The 12,405-nt window shown below is 38.4% G+C and overlaps 1 protein-coding gene across 5 annotated transcripts in view; it reads left to right on the top strand.

Annotated features, from left to right (window-relative positions):
- The window catches only part of SNCAIP (synuclein alpha interacting protein), a 96,385-nt gene that overhangs the window by 79,639 nt on the left and 4,341 nt on the right, over positions 1–12,405 (top strand). For all 5 annotated transcript variants that reach the window (XM_053932497.1, XM_053932499.1, XM_053932500.1 and 2 more), the window contains 2 exons: positions 6,567–6,659; positions 9,054–10,122. In XM_053932497.1, the coding sequence (XP_053788472.1) occupies positions 6,567–6,659; positions 9,054–10,122 (1,162 nt within the window). The remainder of the gene's footprint in view (positions 1–6,566; positions 6,660–9,053; positions 10,123–12,405) is intronic.

Raw genomic sequence — 12,405 nt, 5'->3', positions numbered from 1 at the left:
ATCCAGTCCCTTTTTCCTTTGCATATCTGGCAGTCACATAATCACAGATCATTGCTTCTGCTCATATAGTATGCTTTTATCTACAGGTTACATTGCTGGGTGTTGATGTTGGGAGGAATAGTAGAGACAGTAAATGCAAGGAGGTTTTTTTTGGTCTTGGAAAGTCACCAAAACCTACAATGGCTACCGAGGAAATATCTTCTATTCTATATTTCTTCATATGAACTGGTTTTAATATTTTGGTATGGTTTTTATTAAATATTCTGTAAAGACCCTATTATTTTAAAACACAAATTATTCTAGTTGCTTGCTTTAATTGTAGATGCAGTTACTGTGGCTTAACGTGTCAGTATCCTTATAAGACTCTTAGAAACCATCAGCACTAACCTGACATTGTTCCAGTATAGATACGTGATCAAGATGTCAGCTATCACAGTCCATGAAAATGACTTCTGATAACCCCATATTTCAAGGAGACCATATCTTTTTATGGTGGTAAATATGTAGCTAATTGTACTGGGTATAAATTACAATACTCTCCTACCAGGGGAGCTGCAGAGTGGCCTCAGTGAGAACGAGTGAGGGGTTTCCCTTTGCTAGACAGAACCCTCTGAAACAGACCCACTGCAGGACACAGCAGTGGTCATTCTGTGAAAACATGCTACTGGTCATTCTGTGAAAACATGCCTAAAAAAGAGCAGAAAATGCCAGAGAGGCGAAGGAAACAGAAGAGTGACAATCACAGGGAACAGCAAGGTCAGAGGAGCTGGAGGTGCACCAAGGTGGAGAAGGCACACTCACAAATGGTCCCTGGAACACCCATGGTAGAACACGTATATCCCTTGAAAAGGCTGTAGCCCATGGACAAGCCCAGACCTGGTGATTTCCTGAATGGAATGTAGCCTGTCAAAGACCCACACTAGAGAGGAGGAGAGGGTGGGAAGAAAGGAACAACGGAGAGAAAGTGCTACACATTAACCCTGACCTGTGCTGCATATTGGCTTACTGAAAAGACTGGGGACAACCTGCAGCAATGACAAGAGGGCAAGAGAGGTGTCTGGAGTGAAGCCTGAGAATGGTGAAGAGGAGATAGGTGTGCAGATGAATCTGGGAGAGAAATTGAGCTTGGAAAAGCAGAGGATAGATGTTTTAAATGTCTGTCCTTCTTTGTTTCCTAATACCTGAACCAGTAATGAAATATTGTACTAATTAACCATGAATTAAGTTACATTCCCCATGTTGAATCTCTTTTGTTCATGACAATAACAGAGAAGTGATTGCCCTGTGTTTACCTTTACATTTTCTCTTTGCAGTATCTTCATGCTTTGACATTTATACTATCAAAAATACAAAAACTGAACTGAGGATCTATCAGCGATGATGAGAGAGAGATGGGGACTCAGTGAGATGGTCAAAGAATCTGAATTTATTATGGGATACAAATTCTTATATAGTATTTTAGGAAGGCTAGTGAAGTTTTACTACAATGATTGGGTTAAAAATCACACAAACAAACTTATGCATTTTACAACATCTCTTGCTTGCAGAGTTTGAAGTAATTTTCTTTTTCCAGTAGATCTGTCTGATTTAATCTTCTTGAAATCTTGATTTAATTCTCAAAGTTCTGTTTGCTCTTGCCAAGGCATTTTATTTATCAAATCTCTTATGCTATAAGGTCCAAAGTACTCTCTGTTTTGTGTACCCCAGTAAGGACCATTATAACATTTACCATTTTCATAATTTTACAGCCTGACAATGTTCCCTGGATATGTCAACATACCTGGTTGTACTTGGTCCATTTGCGGAAAAATACAATCATCTGACATAAAGGAAAAAAATAAACATCGTTATTTCCCTAGAAGACAGAATTAGCAGCTGACTCATATAATGAGTAATATAATGAAATATATTTCCCCCATAATTCAATAGGAAAAAAAAAAATTAAAACCACATACACACACCAGGAAATAGAGGTGGCAGCCACAGAATACCCATGTTTCAGTTCTTTTCTGTATGCACCCAGTACTTCATAAAAGTTTTACTTCTCATTTGAAAAAAAAAAGTAGTTGTTATTTGAGTCAGCAGTCTGCTTACTCCCACAGAAATAGTCTAGCTGTGACTTTCATGACAAAAGCATGTGTGATACTTTACCAGGTATCCCTGTTGTCTCACAGACTGCATCCATAGGAAGTCATTGAAATTACTCTTATCTGACTCCTGATGAGTTTCTTTGCTTGTTTCAGCTGGAGTTAAATCTGCTTCCCTTCAGCAGCCTATTTTTCAGGCTTCAGATTAGTTTCAGTAAGGTTGCAGCAGCAACCTTTTCTCCCTCTTCCACAGAGTTATGTCTCTTGTGGAAGCGTGTTGCAGTTTACTGAGGCAGTGAAATAATCTATTTTCTGCTTGAAGGAGCAGCTTCTGCATGGCTATTTGGGCTGCAGGCCTCAAGCCACAAGTGGTTTTGATAAAGCAATGGACCCTGTTCGGAGGCTCATGCTCAGGAGCCAGAAGGGATGAGGGAAGAAGGCTTTTGCCCTGTTTTGCAGTCGTCATCCTTCTGAAAAATCCAAGGATGGTACAAAGTGGAGCACCTTGTCAAGGGGGCCTTATTCACAGCAGGAGAATTCACTGGCTGCAACTGAAAATCCTGAAAGCAGTTCTGAAGATCATGAAGACATTAGATGTCAACCGATGGGAGTCAAGTTTGCTCTCTAATTCTTTCAAATTTATGTAACGTAGCTGTTACATAGGAATAACTGCAACCTGGGCTGTTGAGCTGTCTTTCCTGGATTTTCACCAATACTTCTCCCAGGGCTAATGAACACTGTTCTAGAGACAGAAGAGATATAATTGTATCATGATGGATTACCTGAATGGTCAGTATCAACACTGAGGGTGCTTATGTGCTTCCCAGCCTTTCCTCAGTTTTCATAAGCAAGAGCTGATCATGCAATCTTCTTTTTTTTTTTTGAGTGCCTTATTGATGAAACAAAGAAGCCTCATCTGGTAATACTTTTTCCCCAGCCAAAGAAAGACTGGAATGGTTGATATTCTGCAAGAAGAAAAATAGTGCAGAAACTCTCTTAGACAAGTATCTATATCTTCAAAGGTTTTAACCCAAAGAAGAGATGTTCCATTCTCTTTTTATGAGTTCTTCCAGTCATCAAGCAACACAGATGAGTTCTAGAGAGAAGTTATTCCAAGCTATCATACTGTTTGGAGCCATTTATTAACAGAGGACACAAAATCAAAACAATAACATATTTTTTTTTCCAGTCATCACATCTTTCAGCTCTTTGAACCAAAGCAGCTCAGATGACAAATACAAAGGAGTATAGAAAAATATTCTGAGCTGAGTCTAAGTCTCCATTCGGAGCCAAAAGCCTTTATATTGGGAAGAAGGAAATAAGTGGAAATTACAAATGTTCCATCAAATCTTCACAAGAGGATTAGCTGAGGGTTTCCCCTAAAAGGGAAAAAACTAAGCAATTCTTTCCATAGGTAGAAAGGAAAGAGGCCCACAAAGACCTGGTGTTACTGGTTTCAAAATGTAAGCTTTGCTTTAAATCTCTTGCTAATTACAGAATTTTTTTTTCAATCCAGTATGACTTTCTGAGCTAAACAAAATACTTAGAACAGTTACAAAAGTTTCCTATAGAGTCTATACAAAGTAATTTGCTTCCATTTTACTTCCTAAGGTCTTCACAGGTCTTACAATCTTAGTTATTCTCTCACTGATTTCACCTGTGCAAAAAAATCTGTACTTGCCAGTATAGAAATTTCCTACATGTGGTATAACTTGTATTATTTGGGCTTTCCTGCTCTGAAGAAACCATGTTAGAATTAATAACATAGAGTACTTCCATAGATGTCTTATGCAATACCACCTGAAAATGGACCTGCATTTCCAGTTTTTACTGTCCTACCTTTATGGACATGGATGGGGAAATCAATTAATGAGTGAGACACCTACTGATTCTTCTGATATGCTATCAAGCCAACATCTCTGTCAAGGCAAAGATCAAAACAAACCATGAGTCAAAAGATAAGATTGAGAAAATAATCTAATATTCTCTGTTGTAGGCACTTTTCTGTGCTGTATGAAAGAAATCCATTATTTTCCTGGAACATCTTAGGAGTAGCTGTAAAAATAACTGCATAAAAAAATAACTGTAGTGGTATGGTAAAGTGTGTGCAGGTTGCTGTGGTTTTTGGTTATGTGGGTTTTTTGGGGGGGTAGAACATTATATAGACATATAGTAAGAAACCAAATATAAACTTTGAAATGTTAATCTCTTTTTCACTTAATTAAGCCATTTTATGTTCTGCTTTGTAGCATAGTCATTCTTGTGTTATTTGAAAAAAAAAGAAGGAGAAATAAAAAAACATGCTATGAGAGATGTTCCTGCAGAGGCCAGTGTCTCAGCCTATTCCTTCTGCAGTTACTGAGTTCTCTGATTCCATAAGGAGATATTTGGGGGCCCCAGATATCCAACTAGACACCAAAGGGTCCTTACATATCACTCACTGGGAACATTGGCTAAGCTAAGATCCCCAGAATGTGGCCATCAATTATAATAAAATGAATATACCCTCTTACCTCTGAAGATACAGTGATCTTGTCTTCTAAATCAGTCTGGCTTTAATATTTTGCAGTATTGCTATTCCAAGAAGTTGTAATCTCCTGTTTCCAGTATTATCTTGGAATATATATGTGCATGTTATTTATCTTTAGGGATAGTGCTGGCAAGAAGTGTGTGTGTCTGTGTTATGTACTAACTAGTTAAACTGTGAAAATGGAGTAAACTTCAACTCTTTAAGCACAATAAATTGTTTAAGTGGAATGAGCATTACCTCAAGAGGCAGACATGTCATAGATCTCCACTGAAGCTAAAAACATAAAAAACTGTTAGCTGCATTATTTAGAAAAAGAAATTGAAGGAATGATAAAAGGAAAAGAAAACAGATGAATTGCATCACAATCTAAAAAGAATTTCACTGGTTCTTATTGGAGAGTATCTGGGGATCTGCAATATAAGCTAATGTTGACAGATGGTAGTAGTAATTTTAAAATAGTCTAAGGAAGTTGTGTAGGCCACAGGAAGAAAGATGGAAAATAAATAAAGAAAGGATCTTCAAAAAGTATGGCTGTGTTGTAAAATGCAAGGCAGTATGTCAAGATCACACCTTCATTTCTATTTCACTTTTCAAACTCACTTTGATATATTAAAAGTAAAACATATTTTTTCTGCCAGCCCTGTAAGTACAACCTCTAAAAAGTGATCTGGATTCTTTCTGGCCTTGACATTGCCAGTTATAAGGATTGCATCTGGAACACAGCTAAATCTTTTGCTGGTGGCATGTGAGCTAGGAAAGTGTCCAGCTCACTGGTAGAGAGCTTAGTTGGATTTGCCTTAGTTCTGCAAATCCAACAAGAATAAAACTACTAAAAACATAGACAGCAACAGAAGCAGAGCCTGGATGAAGTAGATAGAAAGTAATTTTCCCATGGTCATTTGGTCAGGACCAGGGAATAAAAACCTCAAAATCTCTAATTTTCTGGAAGTTTTCAAATAATGCTGTCTGTGCAGTGTTTAGATGCCTTGGAAATTACAGATCACTAAACAGATGTTACCTGTGGTGGTCAACAAAATGGCGTGTTTTGATGTAAGAATGGAATGTCTGAATTGTATGGAAGCAGGAAAAATATTATCTTTTTGTGGCAAATTGATCTGCCATTCTTGTACTTGAGGGTTTGCTGGTATAATGCTCAACTGAGACCATCCAAGGGAAACAGGTATGTTGCAGGACAAACGGATGTGATTACAGGTGACAAATGGAAAATGGAGTTTGTACTGTGGATATCACTCTCATTAACAATTTTTAGGTACTATTGCAATTTTTTTAAGTGCTGGTCTCTAAAGTTATTTGAAAAACAGTAGAGATCACAACACCACACTGAAAGTGATAAACTTGGGTAGGTATAGTACAGGGAGAAGGTGGATGCAGAGCACAGATAGGACCTTGGGGAAGGTTGTGCAAAAAGCAGATGTGGTACAGACATCAAACACCCAACTCCATCCTCCAGTTTGGAGCAATCCTTTCCAGTGGGCAGAAACTTTCTCTGAGTTCATTTGCAAATAGAAAGGGAGAGAACAGTTGCCTGAGCTGTTGCTCAGATGATGAAGGCCATTCACTGAACGTAGGAAGTGGTTGCTTAATCTATGCACCCTAAGTTTACCATATTTTTGTGTCTGTGAATCAGTTTCAATTTACTGGTGCTTATGATCATACACTTGTCCTTATATGAAGTATACTAAATAATCTGACAAATAAGTTTTTCTCAGTTGTTCTTGTACAGTGATCACAAATTGTCAGCAGAGATTCAGACAGAAGCACAAACTCACTATGTTCTTATTTATAAGTTCTCTATTCAGTATATAAAGTAAAGGTGAAGAGGACTTCTTTCTTTATTCAAAGTTGAAAGGGTAGTATCAGTTTTCCTGTAACTTACTAATTCAGTCAGTTTTAAAAATTGAGATAAACAGTCTTCCATTTTCTTGCAGGCAGACTGTGGAACGTGTGACATTACAGAACCAGCTCCAGCAGCTTTTAGAAGCCCAGCGGTTGGAGAGCAAGTCACTGCCTACATCCCCAAGGTAAGGTGGCTGGAACTGTACTACAGTATTTGCACATTTTCATAATATATCTATTATCAGGAGAAGCTGTGATTTGGCTAAATAGTAGATGTGTTCTGTAAAGAAAATGTGGGACTACCTCATGGACTTGAAGCTGAGCTTCTAGAGTTTGACAGTAAGTATTGCTGGTAAATATTGGAAATTCCTGAGTATAAGCCAAGTAGTCCCTGCTTCACAATAGAGTGAAAGCCAATTTTACAGTGGAATGTAGTATGTTTTGAATTAGACGAACAGCAGAAGATACTAGAAACCCTAGGGAAGATGCAAAATTTGATGTTTTATTGGCCTATCATACATTACTTTTAGCAGTAAGTTATAAAAAGTTACCAAAAAACCTCCTTTCATATTAATAAGGCTCATACTCATTAAATCTTTTACCTGCTCTAGCTTGTATAAAAAGTCAAAACTCTGGAAACTATTGTTTACGTATCCTGTCAGAAGTCACAGAAAGAAACACAGGCTTCAGACATTAAAAAGGAAGTCAGAGGACTGGGTCTCCCTGACAGTGAGAGATCTGCATCAAACCAGATGAAGCATGACTTCACTCTCACAGCAATCTGAAGATGATTTTGAAAGAAATAAAGTAACTCACCTGCAAATAGAGCTCAGTTTATCCTTATTTGTTAATCTATTTTTCCCCTCTGGAAGCCATATACAGTGCTTTTCCCTATTTCAGAGTTGTTAGGAGCTACATGTATGTGAAACTGTTAAGCTGGCATGAAAGCTTCTGCATCCATTGACGATCAGAGTTTTGGGTCATCAAGTGTGAACTTGTAGGATCAGTGACTGCTTTTCTTCAATTCTTGCAGAATCCTGAGCATTTTCCTGTACAAGTGCTCCATGGCTGTGAATTTCATGTGTCACTGTTTCAAACAAGTGCAAACAGTTGCAGTTGTAGATAACAAAGACATTAGGATTAGAGACACATTTGTGTAAAGGAACTTCAGCTCGGAAAGGGCTGTAAACTCCAAACTCTTGCTGAAGTAGAAAACCACACTGGAAAAAGGGGGTTTTGCCTTTTTTTAGAAATCTTTATCTTCCCTGTGTGCCAGCTCAACAGGGACAATGGGACCAAATGCTGTTTTCCAGCTCATTTGGTTTCTGTGGTTTTTGCTGCCTGATTTTTCCAAGTGGTCTCTCATCTGAGTTCTGGTGTGCACCAGGATTGTTTTAATTTCAGGATCAGATAAGATCAGGTGAAAGCAAATCTCTCATCATTTATTATTCCTGCAAAAGGATAGGCTTCAACATCATTTTGGTTAAGTGAGCAAGTCTGAAAATTACACTCTATTTATTTTATTTCATAGTTGGCTACTACTTTTCCTTCTAGTTGGAACTCATTTGTAGATATTTTCATCATCCAAGGAGGCAGTAGCAGATTTAAGAGAACATATCCCTTTTATTAGGAATGCTGTAGATAAATGCATGTTCTTCAGTGTGTAGGTTTGCCACAGGAAAAAAAAAACCATAAAATTAATTGAAAATGAGGTGTTTAGTATAGGCATGTGAATTTTTTACACTGTGAGAACTATGGACTCATCAGAGAAGAAGGTGCTTGCCAGCCTCACAAGAACCTAAATTTTGTCACCTTGTCCTTAGAGGAAAAGTGATTTACAGTAAGAATGTGAAGTGTTATGAGCTCTAGCATATGTCACAGGAAAAGAAAAGATCTCTGCAATTTACATTCTTCACAAATCAGGTATTGTTGAAATTGCTCTTTCCTTCTGTAAAACAGTTGGAGTTCTAAATTTAATTTATTATTCTATTTGTATTGAAATACATTCATGTCACCTTTCTCTTGCTTGTCAGTATTTCATATCTTAAAAGTTTTCCAGTGCAAATTGCCCTGATTTTTTATGAAGTCTTATATGGTTGTTATTATTAACACGAGATGCAGTTTAGAATTACAAAACCAATGCTGTGCAGAGAGGGGGCACTTTCACAGGACTTAGAATATGCTACTTTTTTATTATGATGTGACTTGGATAGTAGGCATTTGGCCTTGTGGAGTTTTTTTTTGCATGTCAGCTCAGACAAATAGGTGTCATTTCTCTAGAGTTTTCCTCATGAAGTCATATTTGGTGTTTGAATAACCATTCTGTTTTGATTTTAATGAGATTTGGGTGGGGTTTTTTTTGTAAGAGAAAGTGAAGATACTCAAATTCTACATAGGAGTAGAAACAGTATTGCATCCTTCTCTATGGAATCTTTGCTGTGGCACCACAGTAATGAATTCCATGTGAGTAGCAATGAAAAGGATAAGTAACAATAAACTGAGACAGACATCTATATTGGAAATGCCACTTTCACATTTTAGATATGCCTTAATTTTTTTTACCTCTCTTTTTCTTTAAGCTTGCTGTCATCTCCTGCTTCTGGCAAGCCCCAGTGGAAATCATCTGAAGCAGATGAATTGTCTCCACCAAAAAGTAAATTGAATACCCAAGATGGGATTCAGATTCTTGGCAGCTTGGGAATGAGCACATCTACTCATGCTCGAGCTATGATAAAAGATGAGGACTCCGATAAAATCTTGCGTCAGTTGTTGGGGAAGGAAATCTCTGAAAATGTCTGTATGCAAGAAAAGCTGACTTTGGAATTTCAGGATGCTCATGCATCCTCCAAGAACGTGAAGAAGATTTTGCCAGAGAAAAGGGAGTTGAAGTTAGCCCGACTGAGGCAACTGATGCAACGGTCTCTCAGTGAGTCTGATACAGATTCAGCTAATTCTGAGGACCACAAGAACACCCCTGTGAAAAGAACTGACAAACCAAGACCTCAACCTATAGTGGAGAGTGTTGAGAGCACAGAGAGTTTGAACATGATGCTTAAGAAGCATACGTCCACAGCAGGACGGCGCTTCCCTTTTGGTATCAGGGTCTCTAAGTCTGTGGATGGCCACAGTCCTTCCCCTACTTCAGAGAGCAGCGATGCAGATAATGAAGCCCCATATCAGTCTGGTACAGTGCCTCAGAACCAGTTCTGTGGAGACACCTCTCCATCTAGCACAGACAGTGTTACTGCCCAGAAGGTTGCAACCAGCCCAAAGAGTGCTCTCAAGTCTCCATCCTCAAAGCGCAGAACCTCTCAAAATTTGAAACTTCGAGTAACTTTTGAGGAGCCAGTGGTGCAGGTGGAACTAGCAGAGTCAGAACTAAACGAGGAAAAGGATAAAGACCGGAGCAAAGGATTTGTGCGGGCTCCAGCCAGCTCTGGGGAGCATGCAGGGGACCACCTGAAAAGGCCTTTTGGAGCCTTTCGGTCCATAATGGAGACACTGAGTGGCAACCAAAATAACAACAACAACTGTCAAACAGCAAACCTCATCAAAACCTCCTCAACGCTGCCTTTTACCTCACTAGGAAGGAAGACAACAGAAAGCAAGGGAAATCCAGCAGTTGTCTCAAAAGGAAGAAACAAGCCAGTGAGTATACTGAAAGGAGGGACTGTTTTTTCTTGTCTCATTAAGTAATTCCTAAGTTTGACAACTTCTTCCTTCTGCCTTTCTATTGCAAAATGATACACACAAATATTTTATTGTAATTGACCTACAGAAAGCCCATCCATGTTTTAGTTTTAGAAGAATTTTCCAAGGAGTGGCAGGTATTGCTTATGTATAGAGCCTGTGCTCTTAGGGCACACAATTCCCATATTCTATGTTGAAAGCTTTCCACAGAGATGTGATTCACATAGAAATGATGTTTGGTGTTGCAGTGAGTGACAAAACATACAATGAGAATGTCAGTCTTGAAACCATGGGTTTTCTTAGGAGTAAATATCTGAAGGACTAGCCCTGTCCTGTCCTATAAAGACTGATGAGGCCAACCGAGTAAGAAAAATAACAAGGAAAAACTGCAGGAATGGTCCTTCCAACTTCTGTGGGAGCTACAGCCAGCCCTAGATGTTGAAGCTGTCAGCAGCAAGTCTTCTTTGACCACCTTCTTCTCACAGGACAGTCTTCTTGTGTCAGAGTATGTGGTTGGCCTGTTACAAAACATACTGGGTTCAGATCTTCCCCTCTCTGTAGCGAACAGAGTGCCTTTTCTGGGAACCCAAGGGAAAGAGAGGTGTGTGCAGTTAAAAGGCTGGTCCTCTTGTTTAAAAAAAAGGAGAAAATAATTGGAACAAATGCATCTTTCAATTTTTTAGGTCATAGGTTGGACTCAGTGATCTCAAAGGTCTCTTCCAACCTAGTTAATTCTGTGCTTTTGCACTGAATAGAAGAGACAGATGTAGGAAATAGTGTGGATGCAGTATGTTTGTGGAGTTGAGAGAAATGTGAGCATCTGGAGATACAATAGAGGTGAGTGAGAGGGAATTGTAGATTATTTAATCCTCTATGGAAGACAGGCAGGGAGGGAAGCAGTGGATGGAAAGATATGAGGCAAAAGAATAATTTCAGGATGAAAAAAACCCCATAAAGCAGGCTAATAAGAGGAGGAGCAGCTGTAGTGAATTATATACGGTAAAAAGTATGACAAGGTAATGGGAGAAAAATACAGGAAAATCTTAGACAAAGAGGAGGCAAAAGAAAGAGTGGAAAGAGAGAACTGGAAAGAGTGAATAGTCTGTATTAGTGGGTGCTGTTAGACCAGTAATGCTATTGCAAACTGAAATGAAATTAAATGAAACTGAATGAAAAATTCAAAGGAGACTTAAACAGCTAAATAGAAGTGGGACTGCATTTCTCAAAGTCTACTCAGAATCACAAGATGAACTACTGATTTGAGTCTTTAAAGACACGTACCATCTAGTTGAACAGCCAATTTACAAAGAAGTATATAACACAATGGCTCTTTTTTTTAATGGGTAATTCAGATTTCATGGTGACAGGAGAACAGACAGCCTGTTTTCAAAGATGTTCTGATAGGTTTCAAGGCCATGAGCATTTTTTATAGTTCCCTAAGAAATTTGAAGGATTGTATGAGGTAATTCTAACAGTATTGATGCTTGCAATATAAAATACTTGTTCTGTGAAAAGGCCATATTTACATATCCCTGCTGCTAGCATCAGAACTGTGGAAAGAAATTTTCATACCAACCCAAAGGACCACAGCACATGTTTCAAACATGTAAAAGATTCAGGTGCAAAATGAAACCTGTTAAAATGTTACTGTGGCTATCTGACTGCTTCTTTTAGTATATTTCCATGTTAGGCATGTGGGAAGCTCTGTGCATGCTCTTAATTGTTATGATGTTGTACTTTAGGATCCTTACTTCAGCTACACCAGTCTTTCTTCTAGCACATTGAATGAAGAGCTGTGTAACTATGCTTGGTATGTGCTTATGCATGGTAATGTTTAGCATCTTGGTTGCCTTCTTTTCTCAAATTGTATGTGTTTGTTAACATTGTAACTGAAGCACTCGAATTGATTGATTCACAAGAGGGGAAGTAGATGAACATTTAAATTCCTAGAAAAGCAGAAATTCATGATGGATTTCTGCTGATATCACCATTGAACTGGCTACAGGATTTCAGTTCCAAGCAAGTACAGAAACTATTCATGCTCATAAATCCAGCAGGGTATGTAGCAGACTTTGGCTGAGTATTCTGCCTCTGTTGAATAAAAGTCAAGCACTAGATGAGAATGGAAATTAAATTTCCTCTCATGAGAACAGCAAAAAGACCACAGTTCATCTCTAAATAGAGAGTACAGAGAACATGAAGCAGAATGCTTTACTGTATGTCTAAGTGCTATTTTCACAC

Source organism: Vidua chalybeata, chromosome Z (genome assembly GCF_026979565.1).
Source record: "Vidua chalybeata isolate OUT-0048 chromosome Z, bVidCha1 merged haplotype, whole genome shotgun sequence".
NCBI lineage: Eukaryota > Metazoa > Chordata > Aves > Passeriformes > Viduidae > Vidua > Vidua chalybeata.
The sequence above is the reverse complement of the archived record's forward strand: the minus strand, read 5'-3'. Positions and strand labels throughout refer to the sequence as shown.